The sequence below is a fragment of the Uloborus diversus genome, chromosome 7 (assembly GCF_026930045.1).
Source record: "Uloborus diversus isolate 005 chromosome 7, Udiv.v.3.1, whole genome shotgun sequence".
NCBI lineage: Eukaryota > Metazoa > Arthropoda > Arachnida > Araneae > Uloboridae > Uloborus > Uloborus diversus.
In genome coordinates, this window is record NC_072737.1 from 33788855 (window position 1) to 33815550 (window position 26696).

The 26696-nt window shown below is 32.7% G+C and overlaps 1 protein-coding gene across 1 annotated transcript in view; it reads left to right on the forward strand.

Annotated features, from left to right (window-relative positions):
- Window positions 1–3544: 3544 nt before the first annotated feature.
- LOC129226441 (histone deacetylase 3-like) overlaps window positions 3545–26696 on the forward strand; it is a 49437-nt gene continuing 26285 nt past the window's right edge. The window contains exons 1-7 of the mRNA XM_054861043.1: window positions 3545–3804; window positions 4626–4708; window positions 5153–5295; window positions 10106–10187; window positions 11063–11119; window positions 13039–13094; window positions 17746–17879. Coding sequence (XP_054717018.1) covers window positions 3747–3804; window positions 4626–4708; window positions 5153–5295; window positions 10106–10187; window positions 11063–11119; window positions 13039–13094; window positions 17746–17879 — 613 coding nt within the window. The 5' untranslated portion in view covers window positions 3545–3746. The remainder of the gene's footprint in view (window positions 3805–4625; window positions 4709–5152; window positions 5296–10105; window positions 10188–11062; window positions 11120–13038; window positions 13095–17745; window positions 17880–26696) is intronic.

Below are 26696 nucleotides of genomic sequence, written 5' to 3' on the forward strand. Positions count from 1 at the left end.
AATTTTATTTGCCGCCGGAAACTGTACCTTTAAGATGCAACTTCGAAATTTTTTCAAGATCAGTCATAAAGCACCTCTCTTTCTCACTTTTAAACTTTTCAATTTCGAAAAAAATCCGGAACAAGCTACTAACTAGTTTAAAAGTGACTTCAATGTTGAAAAACTTATGGAAGGACACCCCAAATTCCTTTTCCTTCATCATTACCAAATAGTGCCTAAAATTACGATTTTTGACGTAAATTTCAAATATTCTATTTTTTATACTACCCACTCTCCCAGTACCTATGGCAACAGTTAAAAGCACAATTCTAACATTTAACAAGTGAGGACCAATTTAAGTCAACATAACATACAGTGACATCAAAGTCTCTGATTTATAAATAACTTCAAAAATTGTTGTAAAATAAGAGTTATTTTAGTTTTTAAGTTTAAAAAACTTTTACTTTGTACATTTTAATGAATTATTAACACTAGTGTAGGTAAAACACATCAATATTTCTTTTCCTTAAGAAAAATTTTTAATCACATAACTCATGCGTAAATTCTGAGACTATTTTTACCTTTTAAAAATACTCAGAATAACAAATAGGCATAGGCGACTCGTGCGAGAGGGCAAGGGGGACAATTGATAGTGATGATCTATGCACATGATTAAAGAAAGAACTGACTTAATAAGTGTTTGTTTTATGCTTTTTTCAGGTTATTATTACGTAAAAATTAAAATGGAGTTCTGTGGCCATTTAGTCCCACTTTTTGAGTCCGTTTCTCGAATTTTCGGAAGACGTTCACTTATTAATAATGACGTAAAAATTCAACTGCCCAATTTTCGAAGAAAACATTTACCTTTAAGGATATATCGCCCGCCAAGCCTGCGCCCCCCCTCGCACCTCCTTTGACCCCCCACTATTTTGGGGCACCAACCGCCTGTGCAAATATGAGTGTTTTGGTGTTTTATAATAATAAATAATGATTAGCAGTTAGCAATAATTACCATGGTTTATAATTAAGTCTATGTAATTATCAATTTAACGATAAATAGTTAATGTGATAGTCTCTTTGACATAAGAACCTGGGCTCTCTCTCAAACAGAACCTTAGCTACGCCACTGCAAACTATTGACGAAAAACTAAGGGTTCCGCGAAAAAAGTGAGCATTTAAAAGGGTTCCACTGATCAAAGAAATCAAGAAGCGCTGTTTTAAACAAATGCATTTTTCTGCGTTATTTTTCTTGCTCCCCCCTCAACCTCCCCCGCGTCTTGTATTTTTCTTCTTTTGTTTATATACTGATAACTTTTATTTTTGCTCATTACTTTTATTTTGCTATTTCAGATTTTTTTCAAAGAAGTAACTATGCAGTTTTCATTGCGGTTTACCGAGATTTTTGAAATTAGTTTTAGATTGAAATCGAACGAGATCGGTCTCCATGCATGATGGTGCCCTGGTCGTAGCGTGTGTGACAGATAAATCAATGCGTAAACGACGAAAAGGATTGCGCATTACTTTTTCCACAAAAGAGAAACCTGCACGCAGAGCCCTGTCGACATCGCAGCAGGGACGAATCTAGAGGGGGAGGGGTTCATGAGGTCATGATCCCCCCCTCCCCTAAAGGAACTAAATATTGGAGGAAAACTGTATTTTTAAGACCTATATTTAAAAAAAAAATGTCCCCCAGAGCGTCTATTAAGCACATACTTTGAGCCCTCCCTTTCCAATAACCCCCTCCAAAAACAGAAGCTGGATTAGCTCCTGCATTGCAACCAAGGAGTTGAGAAATGAGCCAGGATAATCTCAAGAGCAGCGTTTCTTAAATTGTGTTGTTCCGCCGAACCCTAGGCTTCCCAAGGGTTCCACGAAACTTACTTTTTTTTGGTTACTCTAGGGGGCTCTGCCCCCTGCTCGCTAACGTTCACCACCCCCCGAAGATTGCTTTGCAATCTTATTTGATTCGCAAAGATTTAAATCGTCAGTTAGAAAGAAACAAATTAAAAACGCATTGAACTCCTGAGCATTGCAAAACTGCAGTTTTGTACGTTTGAAAAGTCGTTTTCATATTCGTGGTCTCTTGTAATATATTTTGCTCTTTAGCTCGGGGCTTGAATTGAGTTGAGCGTAAGATTTTCCGTTAAAATTGAAACCCTTAAAGTTTGTGAATACGAAAGAAGAAGCAAACGAATCGAAAAGACGTATGGCAACGTCAAATAAAACATCAATAGTTTTAATGGAGATGAGATTATTCGAACTTGATTTTTAACGGCTTGTAACTTTTTTCCCCTGTGGTTATAGAAGCTTAGTTTTTCGACTAGAGGTCGAGATAGATCTGGAGTAAAAAAAGTCGCTCTTTCCAGTGGTGTCAAAAAGAAAACTGGGACATTTCCTTCGATTTTTAATGATAAATTTAATGAAGAAAGTAGTGCCTAAATTTTAGCTAAGCCTAAAAAAGTTCGAGCTAAAAACGCAAATAACTCCCGTCGTATTGAAGTTAGAGCCTTCAAGCAAATTGCATAGAACGCGGAAAATTGTACCCTTTCCAATGAAAAAACATTAATATGTGCAAGTAAGTTTTCACCCCTTTAACAGGCAATAATAGGCACTTTACGCGTAATTTGAGCTTAATCTTTGAATCCTTTCTTTTTTTTTTAATAAAGAGAAAACGGTCAAATTAGTCACTTAAAAATTAGGTTTGAGTTAAGTGTCTAATAATGAGTATTTTCCGCTGAGAAAATAGCAATTGTGGATTAAAAAGCCATTTTATTGTCAATGTATAATCTTCAATTATGTCAACTATATAAAACGACTCTTTTACTGAAAAGGGCAAATGATCCTTCCTTGCACAAGAAATTTAAAATAACACCATCCAGTGAAATTCTAGTGCAATTTTAAAGATGAATGTCCTCAACTGTCACGAATTTCTTGTTGGCATTTTTTACTTTGCAACAAAATTTATGTTTTCAACTTAGCTGTCAACGTCAACAAAAATTAATAAATGTCACCTAATGGTTAACTATTCGCAACTCCAATAAACTGTAGGGGGCGCTGCAGCCACTGTCTAATGGCGGATGAAAAAGGTAAAACAATCACATGCCGTAACTTATAACTTGCTTGACGCTTAGTGAATGACAGTAATTTTTCATCGTGTTTATGGGAAGCTTTCTTTTCTATTCTTCTGAAATTACATTTCACCACAAACTGTCTGAAGCTTGTAATATATCCCACAGAAAACATGCGAAATGGAATGTTTTACCCTTTTCTTTAGTATTGTTAATCACCGCAAGGTAGCGTATTCGAGCTCTGGAGTTGTGAATGTTTAATCACTACCAAATACTGTTCGGTTACAGCAGATACAAAAACAAGAAGGGACCCCTTCGATAACTTTGACTTTTCATGTAGGGACTCAAACTTTGACCAGGTATATTGCTCCATACGAACACAACGAAGTGAAGTGAAGTAAATTATTATTTGCTTGTTTATATTTTTATTTTATTATTTATTTACGTCTGAAACTTTTGCTTTGTCTGGTCACCGGTGTTGTAATATTATACTGACATTCATTTTTAACTTTTGTAGGTTTAGGAAAATTCATGTTTCTCTTATCATCATTGAACTTTTTATCGCAAGACGTCTTCTAAACATATGAAAGAGCTGTAATATTTTGTACAGTTTTATGAGACCTTTTATGGGACATTTCTTAAGACGTATTTTAACCCATTAATGTAACGTAGGGAATTTCATAAAATCAAAAGAGAAAAATGTCAAAGAAGAATGTAGTGTATTTTTGGGATTCTGAAGTTGGTAATTTTCATTATGGTGAGTTACAAAAACAGGTTATGCTAAATTGTTTCTTGTATTAAATTTTGAAAAATAAAATATTTGTTTTGGTTTTGAAATCTGTCATATGTATAGGCTTTTGACAACTTATTTATGAAGCATCATAACTTGTAGTTTTATTGCAGACGGATGCAGAATATGAAGGTTTTCTTGGTTAATTTATATTAGTTTAATGAAAAATAAATATAAATAACAACGTTTTGGTTTTCAAATTCACATCTTTCTTTCACAACCATGTTTTATTGTTATGGGACATACATCCCGATCAATTATGAGATTATATGCCAAAACAGCAGAAACTCATAGGAGATAAGAGGAAATAATTTCTATGTACCGAATATATTTTGAATAAATTTAAGTTGTCCGACAAAATAATTCAGTCATTTCAAAATTATTGCTAAAAGAGAAAAGTTATCCATTGAAGTTTAGTACCAAATTAGAGAAGACATAGAAATTTCTTCTTATAAAGAAAGCAGTTTAATGATTTTTCTATTGTTTAAAATGTAAGTTTTTGCAGCTTAAAATTTTGAACCTCACCCCCAACCCTTCTCAGGGGGAAGGTTTGGGGGGGGGAGGGGTTCTCCCGTTTCCTCAGTCAGTGCTAAATTTTTAGAAGATCCTACTTAAACTAGATTTGTACAGGGAACAAGCACTACACACAAATATGCATAATCTTTGTTTTATCAAAGTAAAGTGTGAGAAATAGTAGTTTCTAATTTGTTTTGTATTAAGTTGTTTTGAAGCTATTTATTTTGAAGTAATATGTGATAAATTTATTCTTTTTTTTCTTGAAAACGCAGGGCCTGGACACCCCATGAAACCCCACAGATTGGCAGTAACTCATAGTTTGGTTTATCATTATGGACTGTATAAAAAGATGCAAGTAAGATGGACTTTTATTAAATAAAAGCAAAAAATACTTTTCATTAATTTTTTTAGGCATTTGTCTTTTGTCTTGTAGTCAGACATAAAATGCATGCTGAGATTTTTAATTAGTTTTTTTCTTGGCTGACCTTTCTGTAATGAATTTTGCTTTGTGAATTGTTCTTATTAAGCATAAAGTTTTTACCCTCAAAAAGCACCAAGTATTTGAGATATAGGCATGATCTTTAGCATAAGGCTTCAATTTAAATTTACAAAAGAGGGTAATTTTGAATTTATGAAATTTGTATATATTTTACCACTTTTTCATTTTTTTGGTTTGCATTATAGTCTTTTTGTAAACAAAGCTTTTAATTAAATTATTAAATAGGTTTCGATGCTTCTTTACACAAACTTAAATTTTGAGTGTTATAATAGATAATTTAACAATATTTTTGTGTTACAGGTGTATCGTCCTTATCGTGCAACTGCACATGATATGACCCGTTTTCACTCAGATGAGTACATTGATTTCTTGCAGAGAGTGACACCTCACAATATTCAAGCATTTAATAAAAGTCTGAGTCATTTCAATGTTGGCGATGATTGGTGAGATAAAGTGCTTATTAGTATTTTGAAACACAATAGTCTCTGCTTAATATGATTACAGTTAGTGGTTCAATACTGGTATACCAGTATACCGAATACCAGTTTTCCAAGCAATTTCATAATATTGGTATTTGCTGAGGTATTTTTGGCATTAACTGAAAATAATAAATAGTTTCAATTAAAGAATTTTCAACTTAACTTATTAAAAAACTACTTAGGATATTTTAAGTGTACATTTCTTTTTCCATGACACAGAACCAAAATCAATACTGGTATACCAGTACACCGAATACCAGTTTTCCAAGCAATTTCGTAATATTGGTATTTGCTGAGGTATTTTTGGCATTAACTGAAAATAATAAATAGTTTCAATTAAAGAATTTTCAACTTAACTTATTAAAAAACTACTTAGGATATTTTAAGTGTACATTTCTTTTTCCATGACACAGAACCAAAATCAATCTATTAATGTAACAACATGCCTTCAAAAGCATGAGCTGATAGAATATCAATAACCAAAAGTAGATGAAAGATTGCATAATGATATTTTCATTACAAGATGGTGAGATTAATCAACTTTTTGTTCGTTTTTGTGCACCACATTTTTATTTTTTCCATTTCCCTGCTCACTCACTTTCCCTTTTGTAACAGTTAATTTCGAGTGTAATTTTTATTGCATTTGTCCCATGAATAATTTATTCCAACCATCCACTGCAGGAATACTTTATGATTTTTTTTCTTAAATATTTGTCTCAGCTGTACTAAATTTTGACATAAAATTTTTATTGTTAGCATTACTAATGGTAATTTGTAGGCACCAGTATTGGTTTGTTGTTTTGTCTTGCTATTTGACTTCATACTTGCAAGATAATATTTAGAAATTATATAGTGTCTTGAAAATTTACATAGAGGAGAAGCATAAATATGTTCCATGAATTGAAAGGTATTTGCAGATATTTACATAGTTGTAATGAATTTTGAAAAGAAAGCAAAAACGAATAAGAGAAACCATGATCAAATTTTGTCAAGTTTCCTAAGTTTCAAATCAAAGGGCTAGCAAAACACACACACACACACCTCTCCTACTCAAGAGAAAATGATGTTAATATTGGAAAAGTATCGTCTCCCGGAAAGAAATTACAACTAGCTTTAAATTAAAATAATAACGATGCACACAATATAAAAAAAACACACACACTCAAAAGAGTTTATCCAAAATGACATGCAACAGGCTGAATTATTTGCTAGACAATTAGAGGAAGTGTATCACGCATAGATTAACAGTACCACAGACCTGCGTGAATCCAGAAAGAGTATTTTAAACTGTAGGAAAGTCAAGCACTAAAATGAGTTCCAGGCTTGGAGACAATTGAATAGATGAATTATGTTTACTTACTGGTATTGATTTTATATTATGACATTGACATTTGTTCCTTAATTTTATATTTGTTCACAATACGTTTTCATAATAATACAAAATTTCATAATAGTGCAAAATTATGAAATGTGGCAACGAAAAAATATGTTTTCAAGCATGTTTTGAGAAATTTCAGATTCTGGTACTAATACCGGTATTCCGGTATCATGTTTTAAAAATACTGAATACCAGTATTGCATTTTTGGTCCGGTATTGCAATCCCTAATCACAGTTTATGTTACCAATTATTATTATTGTTATTAAAATCACCCTGTTCAGATTTTCTCTATTCATTTGCATGTTAAAGTTATTGCTTTTTGCGATCATTACATCGCTCAATGTTAACAGTTTTCAAATCAAGAATTGAGTTTATGCTGAAAAAGATCAGAAATCTAATCAGACCTGCTTTGCCTACTCAAGATTTGGCAAAAGGAGAAAAAAAAAGTTAGAAAACTAAAAAAGGATATAAAATCCTTCAGATATCAAGAGTTTCAGTCATGGTTGGAATTGGATTAAAATATCCCTATTGTTTTCTCATTAACATAATCAGAAGTTTTTCCAGTTTGTTGTAGGAAAGCAGACTATTAATGGGACTTATAAGTCAGATGAAGATTACCTCAATGTTGAACCATATGCTTAAAGTGCTAAAATGAGAAATGCATTGAAAATGCTGAAATGTCAAGTACAACATTGTCTCAGGGACTTTAAAAAATGTTAATTTGCCAGCAATTTATAAATGAGCTTCTAAAAACATTTAGCAAATCAACAATTGAGAAATTTTTAATGATATGAATGCTTTCTGTATTTGAATAACACAATCCAGTACTTAAATATCTGTTATTTCATTTTATTTTGAAACTCGGTGGGCATGACTTAAGTTGTTAAATTTATCTAATATCATGATTTGTTTATTGTTATCAAAACCAATGTGTCCCAAGGGGATCACCTAAAACAGAAATTATTGTATCTTTAAAAAAAGAAAAGGAAAATAAATTTTAAAAAATGAATTTATGTCTGTCAAATTAAAGTCATCTTTTTGTAGTTATTTATTTTGATCATTTTTTTTTTTCAATTTGTGTGCTCTAAAGTAATGTGTTCTAAAGTCTAAACCCTATGTTTTTAACAGTTTTCATTTTTGCTGTTAATTTCAGTTTGTCTTTTCAAGCTCTTTTGTTCATACTACATTTCATACAGAAGCAACTTTAATCCAACATAATACTTTATATACTACAAAAGCCTCATCATCAATTAAAAAAAAAAAAAAACACACACACACACACCTGGGCAGTAAAAATGAATGTAATATTGAAAATATAATTCATGCTCTTTGAAAAATTGTACAATTGAAAAAAAAATCAGAAAAACACATATTTCTTTCAAAGCTGATGAAATGAAAAAAATGACACTGAAAAAGACTGAATGTGCTCATTTAAATACATTTAATTTGTATATTTAAATCACTATCTGTGGTGGAAAAGTAGTTTAAAATTGTGGGGGGCAAAAGAGAAACCACCAACTTCACAAGTGTAGACACATGGCGTTATCTGAGTTTTTGGTGGCCATATTTTGTGTTCTTCTCCCCGCAATGTTGTGGTTTTGCCACCTTTTTGTTCATTGGCTGTAGGCGTGTGGTCACTGTTCTGTGATGTCATTTTCCTGCTTTCCCATTGGCCTCGCTAAGTGCGCCGTTCATGAATACAGTATTTTCACGCAACCGCGTGGGTTTCTTCTTGGGACTGTTAGGGATTTCCAGAGTAGTCAGTTGATAGTCTTGAAAAGAGGTTGACGTGTTTCCGAGGAGTCGAGATGCTTGTACTTGCGAGTGGCGATGTCGAAAATATGGAGGGGATAATCAATCACTCTCCACCTGCCTTTAGCGATCTTAATTCCTCAATGTAATTATTCCTGTGAAGTGAAGCCATGCCAGGCTCAAATGACATAAAATTAGTTCACAACGTTGTTTTATATATTTGGAAAGTACAAAAAAAAAAAAAAAAAAAGATTTTCTTTAGTCAAACTACCCCGGCACCTCCACATGGAAAAAAAGGAAATGCAGGATGTCATCTTTTATTTTCCACTTGGCATAGTCCCCGCTCCCTGAGATCGTTTTTTTTATTGGAACATCACCATCTGACCGGCAATTCTAACTTGGGAATGTGTGAGTGACATTCCGTTCCTGCTCCATCTTTGCCATTTTTGACGACCAAATGGTAGCCACATCTATCGCCAGTTCATCCTGTCACCAGTTTAATGGGTGTCAATTCCTGCCTCCTCGCTATTGCTGCTGTTGCTGCTGCGAAAATTCGTTTTGCCTCCCTTTTTTATTGATCTTCCAGCACAACAATGAACTTTTGCCATGTCATTTAATGTTTGCCATCTGACTGTGTAAGGTTAAGTGATCATCTTCAATAGACCGGACTTTTTTTTAACTTAAAATTTTTCGCTTTATTATTTAAATTTATTACAATCTATTTTGCAAATCTTTCATGTGAGTGCCAATAACTTTTGCAGGAGCTCCCCCGACCCATCTGTGTAAATGGTCGTGAATAAAGATCATCATGTGACCCAGCCAATTTAGCGTGATGTGTAAATTTTTTGTGTTGACAATTCTTTGTTGATTCTTTCCTCGCAGGCGCCATTTAAAACATTGTGACGTCTTGGAGTTGTTGCAGTAACACTTAAATGCGATCGGCCAAAAATTAATTTTCTTCATCGTTTGATTGTGTCCATTTGTGAAGTTGGTGGTTTCTCTTTTCCCCCACAATTTTAAAGTACTTTTTTTCTTCATTTTTTTGTTTTATAATTTGGTAATTCTGAGTTTTATGATCAGGAAGAGTCAGATAATTTTGTGTATAAGGAAATGTCAGAAAACAGAATTTCCAGAACAGGAAGTGGCTTAATAGTGAGGGAATTTTTTTAAGAGAGAAAAAGAAAACTTTTTCTTTTGAGTGAATAAGTAATTTTTTGAGAAATCTACACTATTAAAATCTGACTGCATGTCTATCCATGTTGTATGTTTATGTATGTCCAGCTAAAGGTCACTTCTGATTGGCTGTTGGATGTCATGAGACCATCAAGGTTGCATGACAGTACTGATCAAACATTGTCAAACTTGGCTACGTTTGGTTATTTCTAGCCAAGTTTGGTAACAAATATGATCATCTACTTCCCGATGTATTTTAGATTTCTCGCTAAGGCAATAGACTCCATAAAGATATTTCAACATTAAGTGAGGAGTCGCAGTCTTCAAATTGCATAGGCAGTATCTAGTATATAATTAACCATAGATATTTAATTGAAACATTTTGCTTACTTTAAATAATTTTTAACATTAGTGATTCAATATTATTTATTTATAATTTCTACTATGTATTTTTCTCGAATATTTTTCAGCCCCGTATTTGATGGTTTGTTCGATTTTTGCTCCATGTATACAGGAGCATCATTGGAAGGAGCAATAAAGTTGAACTACCAAGTATGTTGTTTGAATAGTTTTGTGCATGCATAGTGTTATAGTTATAAAAATAGCAATAGATCTACTATACATAAATAAAAAAAAGTACTCTGAAATTTTGGAGGAAAGATTTTGGGTAAGGGTTAAATTAGATTAAAATGTTGAAAATTGCTATTAACTAAGGAATTTTTATTTTTCTGAAAGTACATCCAATGTGGCAGAAAGGGATGTATATTTGTCTATAAACTATTAAATAATACAGAATGAAAAGGAAGTGATGATAATTAAATTAGAAAAATAGACATTTATGGTGCATCAGATGTTACAATGTGATATTTTTGCATCATTTGGTATTTTAAATAAATCATTGAAACATACTATAAAATAACAAATTGATCAATAAGCCAAGGGTATGTTTTTTTTTTGAAACAAACCATTAGTTATATGTTGTACTGCACACCTCAGTACCCACTCCAATACCTAACTGTATTCATGCTAAAATCATGTTTAAAATGCATCTTTTTTTAAATAAATATTTCAATAACTGCTCGACAACTATACTGCTGTTCTAGTACAAATGTTCTTAGTAACTATAAAACTTACTCTTTTCTTTACAAGAAAATGAATCTCATAAAATTAGAAGTTTAGCATCTAATTTTATCCATTGGCGATTTAAAATTTTATTATTCCAAATATTTGTGTTTTATAACAGTGGCAACAAAATGTTTGGGCATCCTATATGATATTGTGACAGTTTTCATAAGTATTTTTCAATTTTATTTATGTGTTTCAATCTATTGCTCTTAAAAACTCCAACAGAACAATAAATTGAAATAGTTAACTATTTTCAGATTTTTTTTCCTCATTAACTCAAATTTCTTTTTTTTTTCTTTTAGTGTTGTGACATAGCAATTAACTGGTCTGGAGGATTGCATCATGCCAAAAAGTTTGAAGTAAGTGCTTAACTTATAGCAAATGTGATTAATGTTTTCATAACACTGCAAAGTTTGAATTCTGTAAAGGGAGAGAAAAATATAATTCTTCACCTTAACAAGTTCAAATACAGCAGAACTTAATTGACTTTGTTTATTGCCACAACTCCACCTATCAAGAGGTTTTTTCTTTATTTGCACATGTCGCAAATACATGTTGCATATTCTCAATGATAGTTGATGTACCATTATCAGTATTCCAGACAGTTGAATGACTTCATAAAAAGGTTTAATTTAAATTAGAAAATGTTTATCTGTTAGAGGAAATATTAATTTATTTCCATTTAACATCACAAATTTATGTACATTAAGTACAATTATTAACTAAAAACAAATCATTCTAAAAACAAAAACAAATTAATATAGGAAAGGGCTAATTTGATTTATGTTTATCTGCAATGCTGCATAAATAGATAATTAATTTCTTTCCTGATAACTGATTTCACTACTGATAGTTATGCTAACATGTTCTGTTGTCAATACAAATCTTGCATTTCCCTTTCCTACAAATACAAACCGAATTTGCTTAAAATATCATCAAAAATTACAATTTATTCAAGTGATTTTCTGCTGTTTTAGTCTTTTTGGAAACAACTTATGAATCATTTTATCATCAATAAAATTAAGGAATGAAATTCAAGCATTGCCAGATATTTTTATTTTTTGTTTTTGAGCTCAAAGGATTACAATTTACACTTTGATTACAATGAAAAATTTAAATAGGTTGTTTTTATCAATATTTAATATTTCATATGATGTAAAACTTTAGAATTTCAAAAGCTGGGAAAACTTAATATTCAAGTGTACCTCCTCCCCTTTTTTAGCTATGCCTTTTTACATATAAAAAAACTTTTAAGTAGTAATGTTTGTTGCTACTTAGCATTATGAGTTTTTTTGCTCTTGTTACTGTGTCATATTTAAATATAATTTTGAAATAGTAAGGCTTATGTAATGTGTCTTAAGAGTTAAGAAAAATTCAAAAGCAACAAGATTTAAGTATAACATCTGAGTTTTTTTTATCTTACATTAGGATTACTTTTAATGTGACAAAATTCATGAGTAACAATTTTAATTAATTTTGTACTATAGTGCTGTATTGTAACTTTCATACATTGTTTTAAAAAATGTTTGTTTACCATTTATCAAGCGTTTTAAGTTGTTTTCTATATGATTGCCGAATGTTGAAGTATTTGACCAAACTGACTATTTGATTTGTCTGCCAAATATGCAGTATACCGAAAATCAACCAAACATTCGATGCATCTGTACTCTGAACCAGCTAATGAGGAGATGATTTAAGGTTCTTAACTAACTTTTTTTGAATAGCTCAATCATTGTATGGCTACCAAAACATAGTAAGCTGAATGTGAGAGCTTAAAGTGTTCACATTAATTAAATACACAATATTATTTCACCGTATTGCACTCCAGTGACATATGTGGCACACAGCTCGAAAAATTGGGGAAAAAAAAACTAGGGAAAATCAAGGTTTTATGCAATATTACTTTTAATTAGTTTATACTGAAATACTACTAAACATGCAAAATATTTTTCATTTTATGCTTACTGGTTGGTTTTTGCAATCTGAATGTTGATAAATCTTGAAAGCATTTTTTTAAATCATAAAATTATAATTAATTTGTGACTATTGATAATATTATTGAAGTGCCACTATGCACCAGTTATATTTAATGAATTAGTGCAAGTTGTGGCAAGAAAGAGGTTCAAATTTCAATTTTAATTCAATAATTAGTTTGTTTTTTCAAATATTTGAGGTTTGTTTCTTTTGTTGCTTTAGTGTGCGATACGATGCCTTCTACTTTATGTAAATAGTATTGTTTGATAAATAATAAATACTTTTTTTCTTTTTTGTTTCACAGGCCTCAGGATTTTGCTATGTGAATGATATTGTGATTGCTATCTTGGAGTTATTAAAGTAAGTAGTAATATTCCAAATGAACTATGATCAACTTTCTGAAACTGAGTTAGATGAGAAATATATTTGTATTTCATGCTTAATATTGATTTTCATGACTTATCATAAGAGATGCACTGAATACCATATTTTACTGAATACTGAATACTTGATTGAAATTATAACTGAATCTTTGGCTGAATACCAAATGTTCAATTAATATTTTTTAACTGTAATATTTTTATTTTATGCCAATTTAAAATGTAATTTATTTCTCCATTTAGTGTCTTTTGTGAAAAGCAAATGCATTTTCACTAAGTATCCTAAATTGGTGTTCATTCAGTATAATTATTATTTTAAAATAAAAAAAATAAAATAAATCATTCCAAAAGTAATAGCAAACTGATATGTAAATGGCTGATTCGGTTTATGTTTGTTTGCTATATTTATCTTTTTATTTGTAGTGAACATCTATTTTCAGAAGCAGGGAACGTTTATAAACCAAAATGTAACAGGCTGCAACCTTGAAAATGCAGAATTCCTAACGCTGCTGCACCATCACTGAACATTATCAAACTTTGATGGCAATGATTAATTGAATTTGATTTTTTTTAGATAGTATTTAGTATTTTATGTAGTGTAAAACTTCAGAAGTTAAAATATTGCAAAAACTAATATCCAAAAATCACATGTTAAATTAAAAAAAAAGTAATAGTTGTATCTGTGTGTGTGTTGGATTTTTTTTTGTTTTTCTTTTTACATTTTTAACTGCATTTTGTATTAAAAAATGCAGCAGTTTAATGTGTTTTTATTCTGGTTTCTGTTTAAATGAATCACATGTTTGAAATTATAATTTTTTATCTTAATATTTGGCAGCAGCAAAATTTTTGAATTAAAAATTTCTTAATTAAAAAACATTGCAATTTTTACTCTCGACATTCTCATGAATATTCTAATGAAATTTAAAAAAAATATATCTCTGTTAAATTCTGTTGCAGTAAAGGCTCATTGACATTTCAGTGTGCGTAAATTGAACATTTAAGTTGTATTTAATCTGTCAAAGTTCATGCTAAAAAATATATATGTAATTTTAAAATATTTTAAGATCATACTAGCTGCGTTGCCCGGCTTTGTCCGGTCTACCTTGAAAAAAACCATTGCGTCAAGTGAAGTATCTTCAATAACCAGGATTAAATGAAAGAAAAAAAACCATCATGCAAAATTTTCTCGCCAAACAATGACGACAGATACTAAAATACTTTTAAGGAATTGAAATAAAATGAGAAAGATGGATTTAAAAGGCGTAACCATGGAAACACAAAATAAAATAAGTTTAAGAATTGAAAATGAGAAAGATGAAAATAAACAATGGATTCAAAAAGCGTTACCGTAGAAACGCAAAATAAAATGGTTAGAAACTTAAATAGAGAACAGATTTTTGAAGTTCATTTAATTCGCTTGTAACTTTTTTTCTAATGAAGATAGAGGGTTAAACTTTCGACCTTAGGTCGAGATAGATCTGGAGTAAAAAAAGCAGCTCTATCCAATGCTGTCAAAAAAAAAAAAAAAAGAACTGTGGGACAATTCCTTCACTTTTTATTGATGGATTTAATGAAGAAAGTAGTGCCTAAATTTTAGCTAAGTCTAAAAAATTTTGAGCTAAAAATGTAGAAAACTCCCTCCGCAATTAAGTTAGAGCATCGGAACAAATTGCGTAGTACGCGGAAGATTCTTCCCTTTCCAACGATATATAATATTATTGTTTGCGAGAAATTTTTCACCCCCATATTCTGGAATTTATGTGAAAATTGGGCCTAAATTGGAATAAAATAAGAACTATTCATCGAATTGTTTTCGAACTGGTCTGCAAACCTTCTCAGGACTTAAAGGAACAAACTGTGAAAATTTCAGCAAAATCGGCCAGGTAGTTCTCGAGTTTTATGAGTTCAAACACACAGACCTTTTTGGAGACTTCATTTTATACTAAGTAGAGATTATTTCAGGCAATAAATGCTTTAATTATTCAAAAAGCTGGCTATGCTATTATTTGTTTCTATGACTTAAGATTCTTTCTTATAGTGTTATGAGTTAAACATAATTTGCTTATTTATGTATAAATATGAGTGTTTGTTTTCTGCATTTATTTATTATAACAAGTTATTTTTTGATATGATGAGTATACAGTCGAACCCTGATTTAACGAATTCATCGGGATCAAAACTTTTATACATTAAATCAAGGTTATTCGTAATATCGGGGTGTGAAATTGTTTTTAAAAAACTTTACTTATACCTTATCTAAAACCCCTTTTAAGCAGCTGTCCAAAAATATCCATAATTAGAAAGTCCACTTTTTACTCAGCATTCATGACTTATTACATACTAGATAATTTGAAATTTTATACTATTGAGTAATAGATGTTTGACAATGTCCTTGATACTTGACTCGAAATAGCTCTCTTTTAACTTTATGGAGAGAAAAAATACTGTATCATTTGCAGCCTGTTGCATGAGATATGTTTTTACAGTTTCCAGGCCATGTAAAGCATTTGAAAAAGTAACAGTTTTAATGGAAGTTTCATTATCACTTTCTGTATCAAAATTAATATTAGTTGGTTGCTCCCTCTCCCGTCAAAAATTGCTGATTCCAAGAAAAGTCTTATTCTATTTCGGACAATGCCGAAAAACATTTGGAAAACAATCTAATATTTCCTAACTCAAATTAACAAAAAAAAAAAGTTTTTTTTTTCGACTGTAATTTGTGAATTCGGGGTTTATTATTCGGTAAATAGATGCTTTTGCCTTTGTTTTTGTCGAGAAAAAAAAATCTTTAAATCCCGAAATTCATTAAATCGGGGATTGACTGTATTATTATTAATAATGTTTCTGCTTATTTTTGTGTACATTAAACTTTGAAATGACCTCTCTTTCATCCCTCCCCCTTTGGACGCTGAACTTGTGTGTGAGCATCCCCATCATTTTTTAAAATCCATCTCCACTAGACATAGTATCTTAACAGGGCCAAATACAAGCTGATTTTACTACCATTTTTCGGTACCTTCACAAAAATCTTATTTTAAAATCAGTACTTTCACAAAAATCATGCAATAAAATCAGCATCTTCACAAAACTAATTTTGAAAATCGGCAGTCACAAAAACAGTATAAAAAATAGGATTTTTCACAAAAAAAAAAACATATTTTAAAATAGAAAATTTATTTATCTGATCAAAACAAAATTTACTCATAATAATTTATATGAACAATTGCTAAAGTAACTTTTTTGTTGCAATTTAACTCATTTTCAGCCTTTTTTCACCAAAGTGTATTTACACAATTCTATTGCTATCTTTTAGCGTCTGCTTTGGTGACCTTTTTGCTGATAATTTCCTGAATTGTACACGGTATAAAGCCTGTTGAGCTGAAATACTATGGTATTTTTCATATCTCTTGGGTTTTTATTCCCCCCCCCCCCCCATAATAGTAGATGACATTTGCACTCGTCAAACAAAAATTTAAGTTTCTCTAATTTATTTTCAAAAATTAGAATGTGCTTGTAAAAATTCGCAAAAACATTGCTGACAAAAAAAAAAAAAAAAAAAAGAAAAAAAAAAAAACTTTCACAAATTTAGAATGTTGATGCAATACTTTCACAAAAATAGCTAGTGAGAAAAAATTCCTGGGTTAGCCCCTGCTTAAGAAATATAAGTCTTAGCAATTATTTTTGATGTTTACCTAAAATTATTTGACTCATATATCATTCTTGAAGTTCAAAAAGGTAAATTTAAATTGATAATACTGTTGAACTCCAATTTAACAAATCTCTATTTAATAAATTTCGCGATTTAACAAATTTTGCAATTTAACGAATGTTTTTTTCCTCAACTAAAATGAAAGCAAAAACAACTATTTACCAAATAATAAACCCCGAATTAACAAATTATTTTAACAGTGTTAATTCTCTTTTTTTTGTTAATTTGAATTGGGAAATACTGGATTGTTTTCCAAATTGTCCGAAATAGAAAAAACTTTTCTTGGAATCAGCCATTTTTGATGGACGAGGGTGGCAGTCAACAAATATTGATTTTGATGCAGAAAGCCATAATGAAACTCCTATTAAAACAGTTTTTTTTCAAATGCTTTACATGGCCTCTAAACTGTAGTAACATATCTCATGCAGCAGGCTGAAAATGATACAGTATTTTCTTCCTTCCATAAAGTTGAAAGAGACCTATTTCGAGTCAAATATCAAGGACATTGTCAAACATCTATTACTCAGTAGCTTAAAATTTCAAATTATCTAGTATGTAATAAGTCACGAAATGCTGAATAAAAGTGTACACTTTCTAATTATGAATATTTTTGCCCAATTGCTTTATTAGAGGTTTTAGATAAGGTAAGTGCAATTTTTAAAATTTCTTTCACACCCCGATATTATGAATAGCCCCGATTTATTGGATTAAAGTTTCGGTCCCAATGAATTCGGTAAATCGGGGTCCGACTGTAATAACTTTTACAGTAAATAATATGGTGAATGAATAGTATGTTTGATAAGTAAAAATCATTCTGCAAAGAAACATTTAATTTTTTTATAAAAGTGAAATTTTATTTTTGCGAAGTCTTATATTTTTTGTGGTCAATTTTTAAAATTGAGCATAATGTTTTTTTTTTCAGATACCATCCACGAGTTCTATACATTGATATTGACATTCATCATGGTGATGGAGTACAAGAAGCTTTTTATCTTACTGATCGTGTTATGACTGTTTCCTTTCATAAATATGGAAATTACTTTTTTCCTGGAACAGGTGCCTGATATCTTTTATTTTGGAACGCATTTTGTGCTATTAAAAAAAAAAAAAAGAAAAAAAGAATTAACTTTTTAGAGTAAAACAAAATGTACTCATTAAACTTTTGTATAATGTATTTAATCAACCCTATTTTGTGATATTATGAAAGTTATGACATTTTAAAAGCAGTGTCATAAAAAATATTTTCACTTTAGTTTTAAAGAGAAAAATTAACAAAACCCAAAATAGGAAATGAATGTGTATAAAAGTTTTCTGACCATATTAAAATGGTGTGTAAAATTGCAAGATGCATTTTTGGCTTCACACAGGAAGTTGATTCCTGCAATTTCAATTGTGTTGCATTAATGGGTTTTGTGAGTGTGCATGTTTGCTTAAGATTTCTAAATGTGTTGATGAAAATGTTAGGTTTAGACACATATACTACACAGCAAGCAAGGAACACTCACTTGAATATTAAATTATCTAAATTATTATTTTTAAGATGCATATTCTGGTGTCACCCTGAAAGTATATGAATCAAACATGAAGCTACAACTGTCTAGAACAGCGTTTCTGAAATTGTGTTCTGCGGAACCCCAGGGTTCCACGGAGCTCTCTCAGGGGTTCCATGATGCTTGCATATTTTCATTTCATACCTTTCAAATTTGACACTTAAAAAATTGATAGAAATAACGCTTTTCAAAATCAAAAATAAATTTCCTTTTTCTTTAATATCCAAATCTCAGAATTATTATCCATAAGGTTTCCCCACCATGGGAGTAATTTTATTTGTCGCCTAAAATAATGCAAATTTTAGGCTATCAAAAATAGCCTGAAATTGATTGCATGTTTAAGATTTTTCAGAGATCAATCCCAAAACACCTCCTTCTCACCCAGTGTCTCCAAAGGTAACTTAAAACTGCATTTTAAAAACTTCAATTTGGAAAATTTTCCGGAATAAGCTATTGACCCCCCCCCCCCCCCAGAGATGGTTCAAAAGGGACCTTAATGTTGAAAAACTTTCAAGAGGGAACCCCAACCTCTTTCCTTAACACAACCAAATATTGCCTAAAATTACGATTTTGACATCAATTTCAAATAATATGCTCTTTATACTAGCCACTTTTCCAGTATCTGGTAGCAGGGACAAGGACAATTTCAACATTTAATGAGTTAGGACCAATTTAAGGAGCAGTACTGGTCAATAGCATCTAAATGGTCTACTGTATGATGTCAGCACGCAGTAAACAGTCTAAATTATAAATAGCTAAAAAAATGTTGAAAAAATAGGAATCATTTTAATATTTAAGGTTCAAAACCTTTTTTATGTAAATTTAAGTGACTTATTGACACTATTGCATTTAAAACGCATCAGTATCTCTTTTCCTGACTGAGAAAATATTTTAATAATTCTTGCACAATATAAACACAACGATACGAAAAAAAATCAACACGAGAAACACAGCAATAATTGTACATATGCTCATTAGGGTGGAACGAAAAAAACAAAGTTTTTATTTTCGAATCGTAATAGTGCGGAAAAGTTGCGATTGGTGAAGACTTACAAAACAAGACAAAGATTTTTAAAATCGGATAATATCTTCCGATCCCGCAACGAGCCTGAATATTGGCCTTGAAAAAATGGAAAATTTCGTGTTTTCTTAGTGATTTTTAAAAAATTTTGTTTTATGTTTCTTTTTAGGGCTGTAAGACGGAAAAGTTACGATTGGTGAAACCTTCAGAAATAAAAAAATAAAAAAATTAAATCGAATAATACCTTCTGATCCAGAACCAAGCCTAAAAAATCGAAAAAGTTGAGAATTTCAGGATTTTTCCGAATTTTTAACATTTTTTGATCAATGTACTTTTTCAGGCTACAGAACGGAGAAGTTACGTTTAGTAAAGACTTCAAAGCGAAAAAAAAATATCTTTTTGAAATAAAACAATATCTTCCGATCGCGCAACGAACCTACATGTTTGAAAAAATGTAAACTTTAAGCCCTTTTTCAGCTTTTTTTTTCTTTTAGTTTAACGATCCTCATAAGTTCGGTATGAAATACTAATGGAAGAACGTTTGTTTATAAAACAAATGGGATATTTTAGTACTAGAGCCTGCCTGTAAATTGTCCACATGGCCCTTTAATCCCGCGATACTCATATTTGTTTATGCCGCTTAGTACAGTGTATGCATCTAATACGCCCCATTAGCGAAATAAAGAACCGCAAAAATTTCACAGACGGTGCCATTCATGTTTATAGAACAACTCAAACCTGTCGATACTTACCTGACAATCTAAAACAAGTAATTTACTCTATCATTGAAAGAAACTCTTTCTTTGCGCATCCCGAAAACTTATTAATGGCAATGGTGTTTGATGAAAGGAGGCACATAAGAGAACTTTAAAAACGTCTTAAAAGCCAGAGAATCTGTTTCTAAAGGCAAAAGCATTAGAAACTTTGTCATTCCATCTCTAAATTTCGAAGCAGAAGGTTACACAGAGATTATTAATTGGAACACGACAAAGCTATCTTCTCCACCTTTTCTTCGAAAAGTTCCTAACAAAGACATTGAAAATCTTATTGCAACAGGCACTATACCCGACTGGGATATGAAACTATTCCCCTGCCATACGCAAGCTGTCGAAAGATGTGTGAAGCTAGTGACGGAGGCTTCACTCAAAGAGTGTGGATTTAAATCAAGAGATGGCTACTTAAGAGCAACATTGAAATCCAGATCAATTATGCCCAAATTTTCCAAAAAATCTGATTATAAATTAGCTTCAACAACTAACACTTAAAACAATAAGACTTTTATACTGGATTGTAAATTTGGTAAATATTGTATAACGTTTTATTATTTGAAAATGTTTCATTGTTGTAAAGAATGGTAGTTTTGCATAGTGTCACGTCGCCCCATCTTGAGGTTTGGTGTTTGGAACTAGCAAGGAAATAGGCCGATCGTATAGTTTTTAAATAAATACTTTATTTGGACAAATAGGGCAGGACATGAGTGTGCATATGTTGGTCTCACAATTCAATTTAAAGTTTAAAGTTAAGGGGGAATAGCTGATGGAGATTTACTCACCCATATTTTCAAGCCGCTGCATTTCTCCAGCGTAGTTCAGCCTCTCCCTCTCTCTCTCGGAAAAACTGGAATGGAATCTCCCTTCTAATTTGAATACGTGGAGTTTTATTCCCAGAAAAGCGACCCTTGTCACCTCAATCTTTCCCGAACTTTCAACTTCGCCTTGATTACGTGTAGGGTGCGGCGAGTTACACGTGTATATAATCCAAACATTCCTTAATTGATTGGAAAGTTCTACGTGACTTTCCCAGCACGTGAATTACATGAGCTTCCGAAGGTTACGAGTTTAATCTTATCAAGACCAAATAGAGGGAACATTCCGGAATGGGAATGAAAGATGCAAGTTCCCTTACGTGTTTTTAAAGTTAAATGATTCCATTTTCATAAATGCTTAACGAGTGTCGTGACATCTCCGCAATAACCATGGAAAAAAAAAAGGTAAAAAAAAAACAATCGTTGACACAAGGTAAAACAAAAAAAGGTGGCGGAACTCCATCAGCTATGTACATCAGAATGGGTGAAACAATTGTAATGAATAGTGAAAAGATAAAATGCACATAATGACATAAATAAAACTTGTATAATTATAAAACACACAAACAAATTCCATCCAAGGGAAAGGTTAAAAAAAAAATAGTAATAATAATAATGAATAAAAAAAAATATGTATCTATATAAACAAAAGAAGTATTAACTATCAATGAAAAAAAATAAATTGTATTTGAATTCAATACTTCACAGAAAAAACACTGCGGGAAAAAGAGAGCAAAAAAAATAAATAAAATAAAGGAAATGGGAGTTTTTTTTTTTTTTTCTCTTCCCCTTCTCTTCTCTTTAAAATGGACAATATCCACGTTCTTGTTCCCAGAACATCATGCATAAAAGTAAGTTCATTAAATGCAAGAATATATTGCTTTTTTTTCCCTTTTCTCAAATTCCGAAAGTTCCAATAAAGGAAAAAAAAAAGTTTTATGAGAGAGAGAAAAAAAAAAGTGAAGAAAAAAAAATAAATAAATAAATAAAATTAAAAATAAATAAATATAATATAGTAGCACTATTTACGGCAACACGTTAAACAAGTTGAGAACACAGTTATACTAAGACAAATGATTAAAAGAAATGCTCCAAGCATTTTCATTGAAAAAAAAATGCCATTTAAAGTCGGCATGGTAAACAAATTAAAAAATCCTGAGCCCAAGGAATCCTCATGAAGAATTGAAGTTGTATAAGAGGTATTAAATTTAATTAGTTCAATGCTTGGTTCGTTAAGACAAAAAGAAACCAGTTTACAGGTTTTCATGTTATGAGATACGAGACAAATTTTTTCGTCATAACATTGAACCATGGCTTGAAACTTTATAATGAATTCCTTTGGCTCAGTTTCCAAAATTAAAGTCTGTGTAAAAAGAGTAAGAATTTGAAATTCTACAGTGACCGTTCCTTTCTGGCACGTTGAGTGGGCGGTAATGGACAGTTCACTTAAAATGTTACACTGATAGCAACCTTTTGTGTTTACTTTGTCGTCTGACAATTTTGGACACACATCTGAAGTCTGCAGGAGAATTTTGTAGTCCGTGAAATGCAAGTGCACAATTACGGGTGCGGTTGATAATAAATTGGACGTTAATTGTCCTTTCTGCATTGAAAGGAGATGCATAGAGCGAGCAATTGGCAAGGCCCTATCCTTTGTAGTGTAGAGAACCTGCAGGTAATCAGGTTTATTGCGGCAACGTAGAGTTGTTTCAAAGAAGTCGCACTCTGTGAGCGATGGAGCCGTGAGGAAATCAGTAGAATAACTGACGTTTGCCTGCACTTGTCCTATCAAACCTGCTATAGGCATATTTCGTGGGCTTGTTGGCACTAGGTAGGCTTCGGATGTGTCTCCTACTCTAAGTACTAGAGACTCACTCAGGTGCAGTTGAGGTTGGTGTAAGGCCCCTTGGACTTCCATGTGAATGCCATCTGACGTGTGGGCGGTTGAACGCAGAGTCAATAATTCGACTGAATTGTTGAACGATCGCTCCACCGAAATCGTGTAAGAACAGCGGTGTCCCGAAATGGTACGGACCTCGTAGGAATGAAGGAGGTCCGGGATGTAGTACACGCGGTAAAAAAGACATCCCATTCGAGAGATAATGGTACAGCCGCTGCCAACACTGGAAGGATGGCAAAAGTTAGCTCCAGGGTAGCTAAGGCTTTCCTCTGTTAAGGCGGCAAAATCTTTCCCCGCTTTACAGTGTTCGCCCCATGCACAGTAATAATTTTGGGGACAAGCTAATTGCGAAATTGTTCGTGCCTGGACAGGGAATGTAAAATATTCCCTCTTGGATGAAAAGGAGCACTGTGCCGATATCAGTTTTATTTTTAAACTGAATAAGTTTTTTTTTGTTTATCTTGAAACCAAAGGCACGTTTCGTAATTGAGGGATTTTAATGTCACAGCTGCTGTAGTAGAGAGTTTGCATAGTTGTTGGTCATCCAAGGATTTGCAGTTTTCGATGTTGGAAACTACAATCGAATGACTGGTGCAGTCTGCAGTAACCACGGCGAGTAAAGAAAAGATGACGAGTAAAGAGACGTTACGTCTCGCTGCGGGGGCGTGCTCCTCCAAATGTGCATATAAGGTATGAAAGTGTTCGTGAAATTTTGAGCCAATAAGAGCACCACATAATAGGCAAATTCTAAAAATCGCCCTAATGAATTTGAATATAAAAATAAAAATTGCAGCAAAAAGTTTTAAAAGAGATACAAGTCCTCGGATGGCATATCGTAACAGGAGTAAGGCTACAAGACCTAAAAATAGCAGCCCAATGTACAGGGTGTATGCTAGATATGATGGCCAGCACTGTACTTGAAAAAAGAATTCTCTACAAAAAAAACAGTTCGTAGAGCGGCAAATGGTTTTGCCCTCGAGCAGGACTTCTCCGCTTACTGCTTTTCCGGTTTCGGAAATAAAAATTATTGTTAGCTTAGTTTTATAGGAAACAAACTCAGGTGGTAGGATTATATTAAAGTCATCTTTAATATTAACTATCAGTTCATTTCCTGAAATACGGACAAGTAGTTTCCCAGGTCCTGGAACCGTGACAATGGGATCATTGTAATGTATGGATAGGTTGTGATTACTAAATGTTGCACTTTCAAATTCTAATAGGTGTCTGGGCGAAAAAGTGGGCTTTTGGAAAAGGCATGAGTCAAAAGTTACAAGGATCGGATTTTCTTGGTACCGTTTAGGAGATAGGTGGGAAAATGCGTAGTTAACTGTTTCGATTTTGCATTTACATGACGCAGATGCGTCACATGCCGGATAAACTGCGCAGAATTCTGTTGTGCCGGTGCAGTTTGTAGCACAATCACAGGTTTCATCGTTCCCTTCCGATGTGGCGGCGCATCTGAAAACTGTTAAGTTGCCCTTTGTTTCCGTGGGCCGGTCGAAAAACTGTGACGGCTGGCTGAGGCTCCCCTCGGTGTACAGTAATGTTCTTTTGACCACGGTGCACCTTCTGCAGCGGTGAGCAGTGCATGCATCTTGAGGCAGATCGATATCTGCTAGTTCTGCGGACGTGGCATTTCTGCAGACCAGGGCTGCTTGTCCAGGGGGTCTGCTGCAAATGCGAACGGCATCGGCGACGGTGAGGACTAGAATCCATAGTAGTAGGAATTCTGCGGAAAGAAAGATACGGGGAGTGTCTCCATCGAAAAAAAGAAGGACATAAGTTTTTTTTTTTTTTTTTCTCTTCTGAGATATTAATTTTCCTCATAATTCATTTTTGCAAACCAAGATGCTTATAAAAAAAACTGTTAATATACATATATATATTTCTATATGTGTATCGACGCTAATAAGCGCCAAGCGCAACTTCCTAGTCTGATCCGCGATTTGGAAAGAATGGCGCATCTTGGCCGAAAAGCTATCTCATTATCATTCAAAAAGCATTGCTGTAAGTGAGGCTCATCCATTGAGATCTCTTAAGGCTTTTTTTTTCCTTCTCTCATTAATTTAGCTACTCATTTTTTTTTTTTTCAATATAAAAAAAAACACCAACAAAATTCATTCTCTATTTTTTTTTCTCAGGTTTAGTTTAGTCGAGAAACTGTTTTGATTAGTTCATGAAAAAAAAAAAAGTTTTTTCCTCCCTCTCTCTCTTTACTATGTGTTATCAAGAACTGTGCCAAAGAAGAGATAAGCGCGCCCGCGCGACCCACCAGAATTAAAGCTCAGGCTGGATAACGTACAGTACAAGGCGGTCGACTCACCTTGCTCGGTACGAGATAAGACGGGAGAGAGAGAGAAAAAAAAAATACACACAAAAGAAAGTAAACTAAACTGCTACTAGTGAAATGATGATACGATGTACAGGAAATCTGTAATATTTGAGCAATGGGTAGTGAATTAAACAGACAAACTGCTATTTACGAAAATTCGAGTTTTCTGCGGTTTGTATACAATATTATTAATTTGTTGATCAGTATTGTTTCCAAGATTCGCAGCTAAAGAATTAGACAGAGCATCTGCCACTTTATCTATCAACCCCTTATCAGAGTTTGGGGACGTATTCATTGCCCAATTAAGTATTCTATTTGAAATGGATGCATTAGGAGCGCTGGTTGTTTGATTCGCGACGTTTCTGTTTAAACGGGAGCGCAGTGGATAACGGGGTTCTGTTTCCGAATTCAAACTTGTTGAATTATCGACGATTTCACTCTTTTCTATCCGGGCGGTCTCCGAAGTGCTTGATTCTCCTGTTCCACTATCGGGAGAAGTAAGTTTTTGCGGAATTGGGCTGTTATCGCTTTGGGTTGCGGCGGGTTGCACAGGGTGCGGTTGGATGGTAGGCTGAGGATAAGTAAACAAGACGCAATCTTCAGTATCGCTTTCGGTTTCAGAATAGAAAGTAGGATGATGCGCTTCTCGATTCGGATTTCCGGGCGAACTTTGCGATTGGGAGTGGGTAGTTTGTAATGATTTGTCTTTTTCTATTGGTAATTGAAGGTCTTGCCTTCTTTCGACGAAAGCAAACATGCGATCGACGTGAACACGAGTTGGCTTCGCATAGGGTTTCTTAGGATCCAGAATGGAGTAATTTAAATCGGAATGTTTTTCAACCACTCTGTAAGGACCTGTAAATTTTTTTGCTAACGCCCGACCGGTTTTCTGGGTTGCTGCTGGGGTATGTAAATATACATTTTGACCTGGCACAAAGGATTTAGATACTGCAATGCGACTTCGAACCTGAGCTTGTTTTTCCGCGTAATCTTCCAAGTTTTTATACACATTACGATATACGTATCGCATTTTCGCTAGATTTTCTTGAATGTAATTATCGCAAGGAAAATAATGCATGTTTGGTGACTGCTCTAGTTGGTGGAAAGGCAGGTTAATGTCGCGATTGAACATCAAAAATGACGGTTTCTCGTGGGTCGTATCGTGGTATGAGTTGTTATAGATGAAATTGTAGTAACTCAGATATGTATCCCAGTTGCTAACTTTGTCTGCGAGACATGTTAAGCTTGCTTTCAGGGGCAAGTTGATAGATTCACTCTGGCCATTAGTTTGCGGGTGAAATGGCGTCGTTTTAAGTTTATTAATTTGCAATTTTTTTGCTAATTCTGTAAATAATTTACTTTGGAAATTTGACCCAAGATCGGATAATATAGCTTGTGGTACACCAAAAGTAACAATAACCTCCATAAGTTTTGGAGCTATAGTTTCAGCTCTAATATCTTTGAGGGCAAAAAGGACAGAGTACT